Source organism: Trichosurus vulpecula, chromosome 3, assembly GCF_011100635.1.
Source record: "Trichosurus vulpecula isolate mTriVul1 chromosome 3, mTriVul1.pri, whole genome shotgun sequence".
NCBI lineage: Eukaryota > Metazoa > Chordata > Mammalia > Diprotodontia > Phalangeridae > Trichosurus > Trichosurus vulpecula.
The window spans coordinates 355,750,579-355,769,803 of record NC_050575.1 but is presented as its reverse complement, the minus strand read 5'-3'; the positions used below and the strand labels follow the sequence as shown (position 1 = coordinate 355,769,803).

The window sequence follows — 19,225 nt, the reverse complement described above, 5'->3', positions numbered from 1 at the left end:
AAGAACTGGGTTTAGCCTGCAGAAGAGCCTGGGGAAATGGGGAAGTATCATAATTCTTTTCAGGTACCTGAAGGGTTGTTCTGTGGAGGAGTGACTGGACTTGCACTATCTGGCTCCAGAGGGTGGACCAAGAGCAATGGGTACAGGGTGTGAAGAGCCCAATTCAGGCTCAATTTCAGGCAAAATTCTCAATTAGAACTATCCCAAGTGGAATGGAATGCTTTGAAGAGGTAGTAAATTCCCTCTATTTGGAGATTTTTAAGCAGAGACTGGATTACTATGTTAAAGTAAAAGTCACTTTGGTACACAGAATAGATTAGATAGACACTACAATTCAGGGGCAGTATGTGTCAGTCACTATCCCAGGTGGTGAAGACAAATGATAAAAATGCAACAGTTCTTCCTCAAGTTTATATTTCACTGGAGGAGACAACATGTTTATATAAAAATGTACAAAATATAAGGTAATTTGGTGGTGGGTGAGGTGGAAGTGGGGATAGGAGGGAAGTGGGACAGGAAAGGTTTTCTACAGAAAACGGTACTTAAGATGAATTTAGAAGGAAAAAAAAATTATAAGTCAGAGATGAAATGGGTGCACTCCAGTAATGGGGAACAGTAAGTACAAGGAGAGAGACTGGAAATAGAATGTCCTATTTGAGGAAGAGAGAGAAAGCCAGTCTGACTGGACCACAGAGCATGGGAAGAGAAGTAATATAACATAATATACAAGAGGTTGGAAACACAGGTTACAGCTTAGGATTTGAAAGGTTTTTACAAACTAAACAGAGAAGCTAATATTTGATCCTAGAAATAATAGGGAACCACTGGAATTTATCAAACAGGGGAATAAAATGGTCAGTCCAGAACTTTGGCAGTTGGGTGGAGAAAAGAATGGAGGGTGAAAAGATTTGAGACCAATTAATTCGTTATTTCAACATTGAGGTAAGAAGTAAAGAAAGCTTCAACTTGCGTGGTATCCACAGGCACTAAGAGAAGACAGATGCAAGAACTACTGTGGATCTTCCCCAAGAACTGAGGAAGGGCAAAACTGATGGGGATGGAACTTCCTTCTCCTGCTGTTCTCTCCTGCCTAAACTCCAGGTTTCAGTAGTGAAATGGGGCCTCTCATTTGGCTGTGTGGTTTCTATCTCCTGCCAAACCTGCAACCTCCTCTGGGAAAACAAATAAAGCCTTCCACTTAATAATTAACATCCATACCTGGTCATACTCTATACATCCAAGATTCTAAACACCTCTAGGTCACCATCCAAAGCCAAGAGACTGCACTCTCCAACACCTCCACTCTATCACTTATCTTCAACTTCTCCTTGTCTACTGGCTCCTTGCTTGCTGCCTACAAACATGTTCATGTCTCCTCCATCCTCAAAAAAAAAAAAATCCTCATTTGATCCTTCCCCCTTGGGCAACTATCTTCCTACATCTCTTCTATCCTTTGTGGCCAAATTTCTTGAAAGTCAGTCTACAACAGGTGCTTCTACTTCTTTTCCTCTCATTCTCTTAAGTCCCTACAATATAGCATCTGACCTTACATTTCACCAAAGCTGCTCTCTCCAAAGTTACCAATGATCTCCTGACTGATAAATGCAGTGATCTGTTTGATCTCTCTGTGGTTCTTAACACTGCTAATATCACTGATACCCTCTTCTCTCTAGCTTTTCAGGATACCACTTTCTCCTGGTTTTCCTAGCTATCAAACCTACTCCTTTTCAATCTTGTTTGATGGATTTTCATCCAGGTCCTGCCCACTTATCATTGGTGTCACATAAATCTCTTTTCTGGGCCTTCTACTCTTCTCCTTCTATACTATTTCATTTTGTAAAGATATTAGCTCCTAAAGATTTAATTATCATCTCTATGCTGATGATTCTCAAATCTACCTATTCTGTCCTAATCTCTCTGCTGACTTCCAGTCTTGCACTCCCAGCTGCCTTTCAGACATCTCAAATTGCATGTCCAAGTTCAACATGTCCCAACCTGAACTCATTATCTTTCCCCCTAAACTACTCTCTACTCCTAACTTCCCTGCTGCTGTAGAGGGCCAGAACATCCTTCAAGTCCTCAAGTTTGCAACTTGGATGTTCTTCTTAATTCCTATATCTCCAATCCCCGCCCCCCCAATTCATTCTGTTGTCAAGGCCTACTGATTTCTTCTTTGTAATTTCTCTCAAATATGCCACCTTCTCTCCTCTCATACTGGCAACACCCTGCTGTTGGCCTTCATCACTTCATGCTTGGACTTGCAATAGCTTGCTGGTGGGTCTGCCAGCCTCAAGTGTCTCCCAAAACAATCTATTCTCCATTCAGCCACCAAAGTGATTTTCCCAAAGTTTGGGTCTGATCATGTCTCCCTCCCTTTCACTCAATAAATTCCAGTGACTCTCTATCACCTCCAGAATCAACTACAAAACCCTATTTGGTGATCAAAGTCTTTTATAACTTAGTCCCCATTCCTACTGCTTAACACTTTTCCAGTCTTCTCACATCTTCAAGGACCAAGGCACCCACCTCTCAGTTTGAGGTGTTTTCTCTGGCTGCCTCCAATGCCTATAATGCTCTCCCTCTTAATCTCTGCTTACTGAAATCCCAACTAAAATCTTATCTTCTTCAGGAAGCCTTTCCCAATCACTTTTTTTTTGAGGGGGGAAGGCAGGACAATTGGAGTTAAGTGACTTGCCCAAGGTCACACAGCTAGTAAGTGTGTCAAGTGTCTGAGGCCGAATTGGAACTCAGGTCCTCCTGACTCCAGGGCTGGTGCTCTACTCACTGCACCACCTAGCTGCACCCCCTAATCACTCTTAATTCTAGTGCCCTCTCTCTTTCAATTATTTCCTATTTATCCTATATATAGCTTGTTTATACAAATGTCTTTGCTTGCTGTCTTCCCCACTAGATTGTAAGCTCCTCAAGGGCAGGGACTGCCTTTTGCTTCTTTTTGTGTCCCAGTGCTTAAGACAGTGCCTAGAACACAGCAGTGGGGAAGGATGAGAATAAGCATTTATATAGCATATACTGAGGGCTAGGCACTGTGCTAATTAAGCATTTTACAAATATCTCATTTGATCTTTATGACAACTCTGAGAAGTGTTATTGTCCCCATTTTATAGTTGAAGAAACCGAGGCAAACAAAGGTTAAATGACTTGCCCACATACACGCATCTAGTAAGTATCTGTGGCCAAATCTGAATCTTGGGTGTTTCTGACTCCTGGTCACCTAGCTACTTAAAGGTCTACATGTAAGTAACTTAATTAGCTTACTGACTGAGGTGAAAATGACAAGATATGGCAAATGACTGGATTTATAAAGTGAAAGAAAATGTGAAGTTGAAATTATATATATACATATATATTCCAATATATTCCAAGGTTGCGAATTTGGGTGACTGGAATGCCCTCAACCCAAGTAGTTAAGTTTAGAAGAGGGGTAAGACATGGAGCACACTGACATAGAGTCTAATAATATTATATCTAAGTTTATGCATTGCAAATCCACTGCCAAAACAAGAAGAGAAGAGCCTAAAGGGGCCCTTAGTCAGAAAACACGATTTCCTGGCTAAGTGGAAAGAGATGACAGCCATAGGCAATTTTGTTTTAGAATAGAAACTTGCTTATAACACCTTACAGAGGACAGGATGTAACTTTAAGCAGGAACACTTCATAAAATAAATAGTTTGAATGAGGCCCAGCACTCTATCCACTGTACCACCTAGTTGCCCAAGCTGTGAAAAAGCTATTTTCCTTCAGGCGCATTTTGATTCTTATAAGCATTATCTCCCAGCTATCATCTGCAGAAGCTTACAACTGAAATTCTAGATTCATAAGAACACAAAGTAATTTCACTGAAATTCTAGATTCATAAGAACACAAAGTAATTTCCACCCTAGCACAGAAATTTGCTAAATTCAATTCATTTCTCTCCTATGTTAAAAACCACACCTTAAAATTAATCAAGAGAAGAACTAAATAGTAAAAATGAAAGATCCCACTGAAAGGTAATTTAGCAGATTACTCTGGAGAAGTCTCTACATATGCCTTACAAGACACGGTTCCTTCCCCCAAGATGGTCATCTCAAAATCAAGCATAACCTCAGATCTGTGTCGATCTTAGGATGACAACTTGAAAGGATTTGGAAGGGGCACCTGGTGCAGTCATCTCCTTTTATTTCTCTGAAGACTGAGGCCCAGAGAGGGTCACTGACTTGCCCAAAGTCACAATGGTGGTGAGCATCAAAGCCAGCACTGGATCCCAGGCCCTCAAACTATAAACAGAACACTTTTTTCCTCTAGATTGCACTGTCCATATGGGAATAAAAAAGCTCATTTGTACTCTCAGGAACCTGGGGAAGTCTTTCTGTAGCTTTCATTATTAAAAACTGAATTTCCTCTAGCAAGGCCAATGAAGCCATTGGCTTCCTTTAGTTTGCTGCTGCTTAAAACAGATACCCGGGGCATGGCTGTATTGACTACTTCAGCTGACAGCTACTATTACCTGGGTCATGATAGGGAACAGGAGCTTTTCAGAGTCACTGTTACTACGAGCGTTAGCTGTGAAACTTCCCTTAATTTCTGAACTTGTTCTCTAACACATGGACTAAATGAGTCAACTGCATTCTGTACAAGCCCATCAAGGATCTTTTCTGGAGCTCTTCTATCTGGAGCAATGAGTTGTAATTACTGCTCCTTCCAAATCGATTTAGTAAGAAGTAGGCTAAAAATGGGAGGATAGGACTCTTTTTGCAAAGGAAAGGGGTAAAGTCTATTTCCAAGTTTGGCAGGGGCATATGTTATTTGGCTCCTCTTTTTAAAGAGAGAATTTCTGATTTGCTTCCTTCATTACATCATCAAAAAATAATAATTCTACAGGATCTTCATGGACTTACAAAAAAATCTCAGTGGTAAACAAGTCTGTCTCATTTTATAGCTGAGGAATCTGAGATTCATTAAGGTTAAGAGACTTGTCCAAAGAAGGTAATGGCAGCAAAGCCAGGATTTGAACCCAGGATCTCTGAGTCTAAATACAGTGCTTTTTAACTTTTTCTGCATTGACTCTCAATATTAATGGGTTAGCAAGCATTTTCTAAGAGTAATTTACTTAGACTAAATCCTACAACTGATGCCATCTTTTTATTCACTGTTTTATTTCTAGACTTCCTTGATAATTTCAGCCTAATTTTGAATAAGTATATAAAATATCACCTACCAATAAATATCAGAGTTGATTATAGCTATGAACTGTAGATACGAATAAACATTTTAAAATGTCAACAATTTTTAATGGAGAAAAAATAATATATTTCCTTTTGGGGAGAGGTAGGGTGAGAAAGAGACAATGAATACTGAGTGGGGAGTAGAACAGTCTTACCTCAGGATCATCATCATCAAAATCATGGTAAGTAGTATGATCTGGATTATTCACTTTGTCCAAAAGTTCAATAGCCAAAGATCGGGTTAAAGGTTGTGTGACAAAGGGGTGCTATGAGATAAGAGGAAACAAGAAGTAAAGTATATTAAAAACGTAAGTGGGTGACTTTTTACCTAAAGACAGAAATATTCAGAAAACAAAATACCTGCAGTAACTTTTCAGCTGTTGGCCTTTTTTTTGGATTTTTGGTAAGTGCCATTTTCACAAAATGATGAAAACTATTTGACCTAATAAATTAAACAATGGCATTATGAGCATTTATAGTTAAGTCACATAAACATTTAAGTGAACATCAAGAAAATACTTACCATTTCATTTTGTCCTTTAGCTTTGGTGGCTGAAAGTTGCTTTTTGTCATTAAGAACAATGCTCTAAAAATTAATAATAAATTGTTAGCCAATGATATTAATTATTTCTAATAAATTTCACATCGTTAAATGAATTTACTATGAAAATTTCAGTTGTATTTATTTGCAACTTAGGAAGACCAAAATTAGAGAAATTACCTGTAGATTATAAATACTTTTGTAAAATTCTCATTTAAGCATCTGATTTTTATATAAAAATACATGTTCCCTCTTTTTTTTTTTTAGAGGAAAAAAAGAAACAAAACTAACCTCATTGGATGCAAATCAAACATGGGAGGCTGGAGTTCTGCAAGCTCTATCGCAGTTATCCCCACGGCCCACAGGTCACAGAGCTGGTTGTAGCCACCCTTCCTTTCAACTGCAGCTACTTCAGGAGCCATCCTGAGGAGTATATTACAATAAATGTTTATTTCATGTTTTCCTCCACAGACAAAAAAACCATTTACGATATTTAGAAATCGTTTTTCCCTTTAAGTTTGATATACTTTTGTTTTATAGATCTAATTTTCTATACATTCAAGATACCCTGACGTGTCCCAAATCTTTTTAAAGATTTGCTTTCTTCCCTTTTCTCTGCTCTAGTATTTTCCTTTGACACTGTCTAAACTGGCTGGCTTAGACAACGGGAGCTCTAGGACTGAGCCCTGATGATCACTCAATCTGAATGATGCCCAACTCATGGTCTAAGTCAGTTTAAAGAAAAATTTACTCATACTAGCTGTTTGGCATCAGGACGACCCACAGCTGGATGACTAAATTTTTCATTATAACCCTTAGAATTGTTAACATGTGGACACAGTCAAATAGACAATGATTTATAATTAGAATAAAGATCACCTACATAAGATACTTTGCAAAAATACTTTATTTTTTCTTAACCATCCTACTTAGTAGCAAATAAGAAATTTTTGAAAAGTTTACAAAAATTAATGTATCTTCTTGGCATTTTTTTTTGGTTGAGGTGGGAAGGCAGGGCAATTGGGGTTAAGTGACTTGTCCAAGGTCACACAGCTAGTAAGTGTGTCAAGTGTCTGAGGCTGGATTTGAACCCAGGTCCTCCTGACTCCAGGGCTGGTGCTCTACTCACTGCACCACCTAGCTGCCCCAATGTATCCTCTTTAAAAAAATTATTTGGAGGAATTAAATTGTCATCGAATTTTACATTGGAATGTTTGTTACCTTTAAATTTGATACAGCTTTGTTCTAATTATAGCTCTATCAAATTTGTTTTGCATAACTCTCTCCCCCCCCATACACACACACACACATGCACATATACACACATATATACACATATACATAAAATTTATAGTATGTTTTTTGTTTCTTGCTTTCTTAATGGAGGGGGATTGGGGGAAAGAGAATTTGCAACTGAAAAGAAAAATAATTGAACAAAAAATTTATCAGATCAAATAAAATATTTAGGTACTGTTCTTTACAGATGTAAAAAAATGCTCAAAGTCCACAATTTTATAATGAAAAATGAGATCTCCATTCCTCTTTTACATTCCAAATTGGCATTTTAAATAGGGTGGCCTTACAACAGTCACCTAAATAATGAAATTTTAAGGATCTTTAGAAACCATGCTTCCCAAAACATATCTCTGCTACTTGTATGATGCCAGAAAGTCCATTATCAGAATTCACTCTTTTCCACTTAGGAGGGACCAAAACTCCCAAATTAAATCTGGTGCAAAAGCACTAATTAAGCATCTGATTCTACTATTTCCAGAAGATCTTTAAGTGTAAAGTAGGTGATAAGCAAATGATTGTTGATTGATTGACTTGGATATGAGGTGAACACTTGAAGGTATTTTAAAAGACCAAGAGATTCTAAATACAAATATTCTAGGAGGGAAAACATTTTAAAGCCAAAACAACTAACAACTTGATAGGGAATTTTTGTTCAAAAGGCAGACATAATATAGACAAGAGGGGTGGAAGGATGGGAGAACGGTAAAGCCTGGTCTAGAGAAGAAAAGAATTAGAAGTGAAAATTTCTAAAACTGACAAAAACAAACTTCTACTAATTTATAATTCTGCCTGAAGTTAATCCAATTGATTTATATGGATTTATGAATGTATCTGTGATTTAAACTATGAAATTGTTCAGTTGTTTCAGCTGCATCTCACTCTTCATGACCCCAACGGGGGTTTTCTTGGCAAAGAAACTGGAGTGGTTTGCCATTTTCTTCTCCAGCTCACTTTACAGATGAAGAAACTGAGGCAAATGGGGTTAAGTGACTTGCCCTGAATCACAAAACTAGCAAGCGTCTGAGAAGGATTTGAACTTAGGAAGATGAGTCTTTCTGATTCCAAGCCCAGTGCTCTATCCACTGTGCCACCTAGCTGTCCTAATTTAAATTATAGTAAAGCTTAATTTTGTAATTTTAATTTGCCTTAGCTGGATTACTGTAACAGTAAAAATTTTAAAAGGTTCCTGTTTAGTGAAAGAATAATTATCTCCTTTGTCAATAGAAAAAGGTTTTAAGAAAGAACATTAAAAACAATAAACTATCTTACTATAATTTAATAGGTTTAAATAAGAATAAAAGAGATTTGGACTAAATATTCTCAACTCCCTTCCAATTCTAAATCCTATGATTAATTAAATTTAACAAGTGCATTCACTCTATGTGTTTTAGTATTAATACATTCCTGAAGCAAGGTGGACACTGGACAAACAGTCTCATAAAATTAGTCTAAGATATAAGCATCATCCACAACCAGCATTTACTGTGCTGCTAGTCTTTGTAGGATTACTATCTTTGGGAACATGGACACATGAATGGAAAAGCCTCTAATTTATTATTTAACTGAAGAGACAGAATACAAGAATTTATCACACCTCCCCACCCCCAATAATGATAACGTAATGAATGCCAAATGATGATGGCAACAGCTATGGGACCTTTACAAACAATATCTCCTTTAATCTTTACAAGATTTCTGTGAAGTCAGCACTACAGTTATCACCTTCATTTTATATATGACAAAAGGAGCTTAAACAGATGAAGTCAGCTGCCCATAATCCCACAAGCAGTGAGTATCTGCATGGACACTTGACCTTGGGTCTCTCTTGATCTCAAGTTCAATGTTGCTTCAATTGCCCCACTTGGCCTCTCCAAGGCTTACAGGCCTTAAGTCCTATAAGACCTTAGAGAAGAGAGGATGGCAGGAGGTATTAAAGACCCTGGGAATGGTTTCTGGCAGAGATGAGACCCAACATGAGGGACCTTATAAAAAGGGTGGGGCTTAAGTAGAATACATAAGGCAGGGCAACAGGGCATGGAAAAGGAGAGAATTCTTTAAAGGAAAGCCCAGAGGAAGGAATGCATTCTGAGAATGATGAGCAGGCTACTTTTGTTAAAGAGGATAGTTCTTAGATGAGAATAGTGGAAGATAAAGGCTGGAAAGGCAAATGTGGACCAAATTCTTTAAAGCAATGCTAAGGAAGTTAGGATTTATTTCAATAGAAAACAGAATATCATTCAGAAGAAATCAGGTATAGTGGGAAAAAGTAGAGATAAAGAGATTAGTTTGATTACTATAATAGTGATCACATAAGTGTGATGTGATGCTGGCCCACAGTTAACTGGTAATATGCATTATCATTACAGAGTTTTGTTGGAATACTTCCAGTGGCAGAAATATTTTCCTATTCCCTCTTATAAGTTAATAAAACTCCAATGCCTATATTTGTCAGTTGTAGGCAGTATTTCTGTCTTATATCACTAACACAGTATTTCTGCTTCACATGCTTTTAAAAAAAAATGTAAAAGTCACATTTGGTTTTTTTCCTCTTGATTTAACTATCTTTTCGATCTGTTCCTAGAAATTCCAAATATCCAGTTTATTTTTTTTCTGATCCAGAAGGAAAATGTTTTGTAAAACAAACTCAAATATAACTAATATTCAAATTCAATTAAAATAAAATTACCAATATGGTGTGCCAATGAAAGATTTCCGTTTGGCAATTGTAGCTGTTATCTGTGCAGATACTCCAAAATCAGCTATTTTAAAAAGAGGGAGGAAGATTGTTAAAAAAGGGAATTGTTTTTACAAGGAAAACTTTTAAAATCTAAATGCAAAAGAAGGATTTTAAATCATACTTTTAAATTAAACAAACGGAAACCTAGTAGAAAGGCTAAACTGTTATTTATGATTTGTGCTATTTAAGCAAATATAGAACATCAAATTTATACACGTTAAAGATTGTCATCTAATCCCATATGAATTAAATTTCTACGGAGGTTGACTCCAATATGATATCAAAGGGAATTCCACATATGTAAGGAAAATGAGTTGGGAGATTTATCATATGATGTATTGTTCCATTAGATTATTACTACAAAAAAATTCTTTACAGAATTTTCTAAACAAAAGGATCAAAGAATCCTGGAAACAAACACAGGGATCTTAAAAGATTACATATAAGACCCCTTTTTCCCATTCCTTCCTAGCTTTAAGCAGAACCAAATAAGTCACCAGGAACACATGTCGATCGATTTTATAAAATATGATGACCAAGGAGGGTAGAAAAATCTCTTATTATAACCCATCACTATTATCAGGTATTATATGAGATTTTATTTTTCAGATATAATCTTGAGTTCTAGATCACTACTGGGTTATTTCTATATAGAACTGAACTAAAATTACACATGACATTTTGCCATAATCCACCAGGTCCAGCCCTACTCATATAAATTAGAATCTTAATAATCTGTGTTCATAACTAGTCATGACAGTAAGATAAGTATCTTTATAGATCAATTAAGATGAGTTGGTTAAATATTATCTGATCATTTTCTTTGCCCTATTTGTACTTGTAAGTACATATATATCTTATCTGTAACAAAGATATCTGATTTACTGTTAATATTTTTAAAATCATGTACTTACTATACTGAGAAATTATTCCTTGTCAGAGGATTATAGATGATGGTATTCGGGTTGTTAATTCCCTTATATACTACAGTTTGAGCAAATGAAAGTCATGAAATAATGACCTCAGATGAATTTTTAAACTAAATTTTTAAACACCATCAATATACAAATAATATTCCTATATAGGCCGAATCCCTAATCCAGCAACATGCTATAGAGGATCTAACAAATCCTTCCTCAGACACTTACTAACTGCACCTGTGGGCAAATCCCTTAATCTCCTGGTGCCTCAGTTTCTTAATCTGTAAAATGAAGGGCTGGACTTGATGATTGCTAGGATCCTTTTCAGCTCTAATTCTATGAAATATATCCTAATTATCTGCTGAGTAACTAACACGCCTTTTGGCATGATGCTCTCAATATGCCTCAATATTAGCACTTCACATATATTTGTAGACAAATATATAAAGAACTTTATATTTTTCAAAGCATGCTCACATATAATATCTAAATGGAACCTCATAACAATGTGGAAAGGTAGGCAGGGTGATATTATACACATTTGAAAGATGAATAGGCAATGAGAGCTTAAGCTGATTTGCCTTAGTCTCCAAAGAATCCAGACATCTTAGTATTCTTTCACTGCATCATCCCATATATTTTTTATTTCTATCATCTTTCTCAAATTCTTAAATTTGAATAGAAGTTTAACACCTTTTTTTCTTAGCAAACATTAGTATATTTGATGTGGAAAGTGAAATTGGTTGTTTGAAACTTGTTAAAAGCACAAGAGAGGTCTAAATAATACACTTCTCTCCCCACATATTTTCTTTACTGACTGCTATATGGACTAAAGAATTTCCACAGTAGAAAATTATTGTATTTAAATTAGCAAAACACTACCACTTGTGAGACATAGAAATAGCACCATTATTAGGTAAAATGGTATTTTTTACTAACTTGACAAATATTAAATACTGTTTTACCTGTAAAAAAACTAATCTTACGTGAAAACCATTATATTTTAACATAGAATCTATAAATGCACAAAATTTCAAATTACTTACCTAATTTCACATGGCCATTATCTGTTAATAGAATATTTGCTCCCTTCAAAGTGAGAAAATGTTAGTTAAAATTATGCAACTTATATTCCCTTTAATTAACAAATGTACCAATGGTTAAAAAAAATTTTAAATATTTAAAATGCTGACATGTAACAGTTTCAAAAAATGTTTAAATGTTTAATTACATAGAACTCATTAACCTATTAATCAATAAGTTTATAGCCAAATTTACCATTTACTTTCCACATGGTCTCATTACTTTAAGAGAGATTCTCCTTTCTTCAGCACTTTAAAAAACTGATAAGCATATGTTAATATTCAAGTATTTTATTAATCTTTGGATACTGCCATTTTTCCACTAATAAGTTAAGAGAACAGAACTTGAATCACCCATAACTTGAGCTTACTTTCCTGCTTAAGAAAGTAACCTGAATAAAATGTGTCTACTTGATGGAGCCTTAGCTAGAAGACACCTTAAGCAATGGACACCACCACTAGCCCTGTGGACATGATTCTCTAGCACCTTTGTGATTTTGGCTATTTGTCCTGAGTTCAGTGAGGATGAATAATACTATTTTTTAATAATGTGTTAATGAGTCATAGGCGGCTATTTTATGGGATTTACATAAAACACGCTAGTAGTAAGGAGAGAAAAGAATTAGAGATAGGAGAGAATAAAAACAACAAAAAAGGAAGGTTCTCTAACAGGATTCTTTCCAGTTGAGGGCCCATCATTATTAGTACAGACCTAAGAGAATCCCATTCAATTCAAAATAGTTTATCAACCACCTACTACGTGCCAGGCATTCTGTCAGGCTTAGGGAAAAGGAAAAAGCAAGAAAGAGAAAAGGAAAAAAAAAACACAAGAAAATAGTGAGGGAAAAAAAACTCACAAATGTTGAGGGGAAAAGATATGTCAGGAGGTAGTGTGGCAGTAGAAATTCTCTGAGAAGTCACAGAAGAGCAGCCAGACCACCGACTGCTGACCACAAAGGCACAGTGATTAAAGGACAATTTGTCATTTAGCAGGTCAAATGAAAGCCATTAGAAAATGGTCATTTGGGTAATCTTCAAATTACTCATTTTGATGCCCTATCAACATTACTTCACTAACATATTAAGAGCTTTCTTTAATGTAAAGATATGAAAGTTTCAGGAAGGCCCAATTTTAAGAAGGACTTAAGAATCTTAGAGACTATGAAATAAAACTAACTCAGAGATTATGCACTAGATGAAAGTACAGATAAATTCAACCACAGCATCATCATTATTTACTGAAAGTGCTAGATGTCACTCATACAAAATATTTTTACCAGCAACATTTCATTTTCAATGACAAAACAAGAAAATAAAGACAACTCTGCGTAACAAGTTTTACCAAGAGAAAGAAAAATTTTTAACAGAGGACTGAAAGAAAATTATAATGAAGCATACATACCTTTATATCTCTATGCATTTTTCCTTTACTGTGTAGATAATATAACCCCTGAAAGTCCAAAGAAAAAGAGATTTATATTAGAAAGCAAATCTTATACTCAGGATATAAGAGTATTATACTTATAATGTCAAAAGATTAGGTAAAAATCTGCAATTTGCTCCTCTGAATTTACTTTAAAATAATGGCAGAGTCAAATAAATGATAAATTCAAATACCAAGAGTAATAACAAATATTCACATACCAGAGATACAATAACCAAATGAACAAATTCTGTAAATAGTTTAGAAATATAACACATAGGACTGATATATCATTTCCCATTATGATAACTCAAGTTTCTTACTTGAATGCCAAAGAAGGGTAGGGTAAATACAGTATTATAATAACAGAAACACTGTCTCAAGGGACCTAAAAGATTGTAGTTCTAGTTATATTTTGATTTTTAATTTGAAAAATAGATCTCCCCTCACAAGGGACACATCCATTCTACTATTAAAAACCGAAGTATACTGTTTAACTGGTATTATGCTAAGTTGCTAAACCTGAACCATATAGTCAGATGAATCAAATTCTACTCATTTTTGTACAAAAAGACAAGAGTTCTCTTTAAAGTCAATGTTTCAACTACCTGTAGTGTTTCTCTGCTAACATATGCAATCTGCTGTTCTGATAGAGGTCCAGTCACTGAAATGGGGAAAAAAAAGTGTCAAAGTCTTACAAGTTTCAGTCCATAAACAATCAAATCATACATGCCAGCTACCTATTTTTCAAGATTCCCAGTTTTATAGTATACTGATAAGGTGCTTTTTTTTTTCTTTTTCCAGTTTGCCTCTTTAAATATGGAATAGAGGGTTGTATATTGAGAAAGGAATTGGAGTTTTTAATCAATTTAGCATTAGGAGCAAATGAGAGGTAGCTATAAGGGATACCATTCCTTGACCTGAATGAATTCCTAATGATAGAGCTGGTCTTTAAATAACCATCCAACATCTACCTAAACTGCAAAATGTTACAAAATTTTGAGTAAGGTTACTTGGAGCATTTCAGTTCATTGAAAGAAAACTATCTATGCCATTTAATCCGTTCAAAGTAGGAGAGGATTTATAGGCTTGAAAACAAATTATATTAATTTCAATGGATTTAGAACCACCCAGATTTGAAGCTTTGAAAATGGGCCCTTTGACATACTAGGTAGACGGAAATGCTCAGCATTTTTGATACAACACAGTTTTTGTTGGTCTAAAACTGCTCATGCTGAATTTAATAACCCTCAATATTTGTTGACATTTTGGACCAGCAATGACACTAATTAAATATTCTGGTATACTCAGGTAAATATTACAAACACACTTTAATAAAGACTGCAGCTTAAGCCAGGAGATTTATTGAAGGGCACATTTTACTGAAGGTAGTAATACGGATACTAGCAAATCTTCTGATTTGGTTCTTCAGGGCCTTGATTATCTAGTATCCCTGTCTTCCTCTCACCTTTATTTCCCACTGCTCCTCTCATATGCTCTCTGACTGAGCCAGGGATTTTCACATGTACCATATTACCCCAACCTATTCATTCTGTACATGCTGTTCCCAATATACCCTTTCTTTTCTCTGCCTTTCCAAATATTAATCATCTGTCAAAGCCTAGCCTAAGTTCCACCCCTCAACAAAAGCCTTCTAAGAATAACCTGGTGACATGGTACCAAATTCAACTTGTCATTTTCTTATTTCATTTATTTTCAGTATAAATTCAAAATACAAAATACAAAAATACTATGTCCATGTATTGCCTACTACATGCAATCATTGTACAAGATGTTTGGAAGATACAGAGGCAAATAAGAAATGCATTCAGCCTACAATCTAGGAGAGAAAATAAGACAAGTACACAAACAGCTATAATATATAAAACAGAAACACAATGTATGAAAGGTGCTAAGTGGTGTGAGAAATTCAAGGAATAAATCACTTCCAACCTGAGAGGGTTACAGAAGACTTCCTGAAGCATACGGTATCTGAGTTGGGTCTTAAAAAATAGGTAGGGTTTCAAGAAGCAGAGATGATGGAGAAGGAGAGGGAAGGAGAGAGGGGGAGAGAATGAGAGAGAAGGGGAGAGAGAGGGAATGTGCGCATGTGTGCATAGAATAGGGGGAGAATAGGGGAGGGAGGAAGAGAAGATGGGGGGCAGGGAGGGAGGGAGAATGTGCACATGCATCAGCAAAAGGGACAAGACAGTACGGGACACATTTATAGATCAGTGACTACTTGAATTTGAACTTAAAGGGAAACGATGTAAAACTGGAAAAGTGGGTTGTAGGGCCTTGAATGCTAAGCCCACAAGTATGAATGAACTTGATTCTATAAAGACAACCAAGAGTCCCTTAATATTTTTGAGTAGAGTGACACAATCATATCTATGCATTAAGAATATCAATAAAGCAGTAGTGTAGATCATTTGGAAGACGACAAAATAGCATGTGTTGGGGGTGGGGGGGATTCAGAATGGTGAGGAAGGTACTCTAACAGCCAAGGTGAGAGGTAAGGCAGGCCTGGCCTGGTATGTCAGTGTAAATGAGAGGTACTTTTGAGATAAAAAGGGCAAAGCTTGATAACGCACTTCGGAGAAAGCCTGTGAGAGGAAGAAGCAAAGATGACACTGAGATTTTGAGCCAACGATTAGGAGAACAATTACTGATAAAAGAAATAAGGGAAGATATTCAAGAAGTATGGTATATTTCATTTTGGAAATGCTGTGTTGAAGATGCTAGTAGGACATGCAGGTGCAGATTACAGTAGAAAAGGGTAGAAAGAAAGATCCCGTTTCCTGCCTAGTTGCACAGTTTCCTAAATAAATCGTTATCCACAGCCACCTTGCCCTGATGATGATACATTTACATAATATTTTACAAAATACAAAGTTATTTCTTTATGACAAACTTGGACAGTTAAGTAGTATGAGCATTATTATTCACATTGTACAGATGAGTAAACTGAGACACAGGGAGGTGAAATAGTTTGCTAAAGGTTAGCTAGTAAGTGGTGGAGCCAGGATGAAAATTCGGGTTTTCTGAGTCCTAATGCTCTTTCTATAATACTGTACTACCTATCAAGAGAGCAAAAAGGAGCTATCTTTAACCTGCCAAAATTAGAGGCAGACACAATCCCTCAAACTTTATATTCCACACTGTTAAATAGATGTCCTCCCTTTGAAGCCAGGGCAGAGCTCTCTTGCAGAGGAGCAAGAGAATATATTCTTAGAGTCCCATTATCTGTCCAGACTCTCTGAAGTACTATGTGACATGACAATCTGGAGCTTTGCATTTGTTGTGCCCTGATATAAAGGATCTAGATTGTTCATCTACAAACCGTTCATATATATTTAAATATTAACCTATGGGAGTAACGTAATGCAACTTTTTCTTTCCAAATTATTTTCATCTCTATACACTGTAAATAAAAAACTATTCACCTTTTATACAAATTTTGACTTACCATGATATATGTCTTGCAAAGAACCACCTCCACAAAACTCCATGCAAATCCATAGTTTATCTCGCCTATCAATAAAAAAGGATGCCTTTGTAACTTTCTTATGGTAACATTTATCTATGTAAGTTAACAGATATCTTAATCATATTATAGCAAAATGCAATTTTTAATTTACTTGTAATACTGTATCTTTAACTCAAACAAGAAAATAATTTTACTAGGGGTAAATCAATTTTTAAAAGGAAAAAAATGCTGAAACTTTAGATATAAAAAGCCAAACCAAAATATTTTCTTGCCTTCTATGATCACCCTAATGTGCAATCTTTGACTTAATACTGACCTAGGAAGAAATTACGTAATTATGATAGGCTCTCATTAGCTTCTCTAAGAAAATGGAGATCCTCCTTTCATTATTGAAAGTTTCAATATACTTTACTTACCCATTTGTCTGATAGTAAACAATTATTTTCAAAGCACATCAAGTATTTCAAGATTCTAAAATACATATTTCTGCAAAAGCATCATTGTAAGGTTGTAGCTTGGGCCCACTGTAGCTTTAGAAGGTAATCTGTAATCTTTATCCATGGAAGGGGCACCCTAATGAATAATATTACAGATCCTTGAAATACTGGAGTGATCATCATTGTAAGCTTGCTATCTCTGGGAGCAAATCCATCAAGTAAGAAGGCAAAAAAAGGAAAAAAAAATAGCTTCATCTGGTAGACTTAAACTAAAATAATAATAATCTAGCAACATTCAAAATACCTCTCAGAAACAGTGCTATTTATAATTTTACTATTTATTTGTTTGCCTCCAAGCAAAATTTCTAAGTTCAGTTCCATTCTTACCCAAAGTCTGGGCAAAAGTATTACAGAAAATTTACTAGCAAAGATTTACTAAAGAATTGTAGCACACACACGTAGAACACATCCTTTTTTGAATAAGGTAATTAAAAAGAGCTAGACAGTTCCATAAAATACTATGCTAGAATCCCTAAGTCTGCATTTCAGGAAACCAATGTCCACGGAAGTTATTAGTAGATGGTTTGCTGATTTTTAGCCTAGAATTTGTTCCAACACAAAATGCATTACTTTGCTTTGTAGTCATCACCTCTAGGTAATATCAATTAACTTTTCCTTGTTTTTAACATTAACAAATATGAGTAGCAAACAAAAAACACACATGTTTAAAACAAAGAACAAAAATCACTACAAATGAAAGGGTGAATTTCCGTTATATGCAATTTATTTCTGTCTCCTAAAACTCCCCTGTTTTTTGTTTTATTGATCTGCTTTTCTCTTATATATCACTCCACCCTCCCTCCAAAATAGAGGTCTCCCTTGTAAAAATAAATATAGTGAAATAAAACAAATCAATACATTGGACATGTCTAAAAATGTATTTCTCCTTCTATATCTTTAATTCATCACTTCTGCAAAGAGGCAGAATATAAATTTCATTATCAGTAGTCACTGATCAGAGCCTTTGAAATCTAACAACGTTGTTTTCCTTTACATTACTATGATCACCATGAAAATTGTTCTAGTTATTTTGCTCTTTATCAGTTCCCATATCTTTCCCAAGCCTCTCTGAATTATTCACATGTCACTTTTTAAAAAAAATTTTATTTTCAATTTATGGAATAAAACAATAATTTCCATAATATAGCATAATAAAAGATGAGTACCCATGAAACTACAAATCTATTATGTAGAAATTGCTATTCCTTTTAAATATATAATAAAATTATCATGTAAATTTCTTTTTTTCTTCTGTACCCCACCCCACCCTAGGGATGGCTAACATTAGACACAAATAAAGGGACGTGTATGTGTGTGTGTATACACACACACACACACACACACATACATACAATTATTCCATACACTGTCTATCAGTTTTCTCTGGATGCAGATAGTATCTTTCTTCATATGTCCTTTATTATTAATTTGGATATTTTTAATAATCAAAATGACTTATTTGCTCAAAGTCATTCTTAAAACAATATTGCTATCCCTGTATACAATGTTTTCTTGGTTCTGCTCATTGTGCTCTTCATTATTTCATGCAAGTCTTACCGTATTTTTCTAAGACCACTGAGCTCATTATTTCTTTTAGTTTTCAACATTCACTTCCATAAATTTTAAATTTTCTCCCCCTCCCCAAGACAGCATGCAACCGATATAGGCTCTACATATACATTCCCATTAAACATATTTTCACATTAGTCATGTTGTGTAGACGAATTAGAATGAATGGGAGTAACCATGAGAAAGAAAAACACAAAACAAAACAAAAAAAGAAAACAGTCTGCTTCAATCTGCATTCAGATTCCATATTTCTTTTTCTGGATGTGGATGGCATTTTCCATCATGAATCTTTTGGAGTTGTTTTAGGTCCTTGCATTGCTGAAAAGAGTTAAATCTATCAAAGTCAGTCATCACAAACTATATACAATATTCTCCTAGTTCTTCTCACTTCACTCAGCATCAGTTCATATATGTCTTTCCAGGTTTTTCTGAAGTCCACCTGTTC

The 19,225-nt window shown here is 35.3% G+C and overlaps 1 protein-coding gene across 1 annotated transcript in view; it reads right to left on the bottom strand.

Moving 5' to 3' along the window:
* MAP4K3 (mitogen-activated protein kinase kinase kinase kinase 3) overlaps window positions 1-19,225 on the bottom strand; it is a 213,323-nt gene that overhangs the window by 88,197 nt on the left and 105,901 nt on the right. Inside the window, 9 exon segments of the mRNA XM_036749371.1 lie at window positions 5,381-5,491; window positions 5,586-5,667; window positions 5,749-5,811; window positions 6,058-6,189; window positions 9,749-9,821; window positions 11,766-11,808; window positions 13,204-13,251; window positions 13,833-13,888; window positions 16,694-16,758. Coding sequence (XP_036605266.1) covers window positions 5,381-5,491; window positions 5,586-5,667; window positions 5,749-5,811; window positions 6,058-6,189; window positions 9,749-9,821; window positions 11,766-11,808; window positions 13,204-13,251; window positions 13,833-13,888; window positions 16,694-16,758 — 673 coding nt within the window.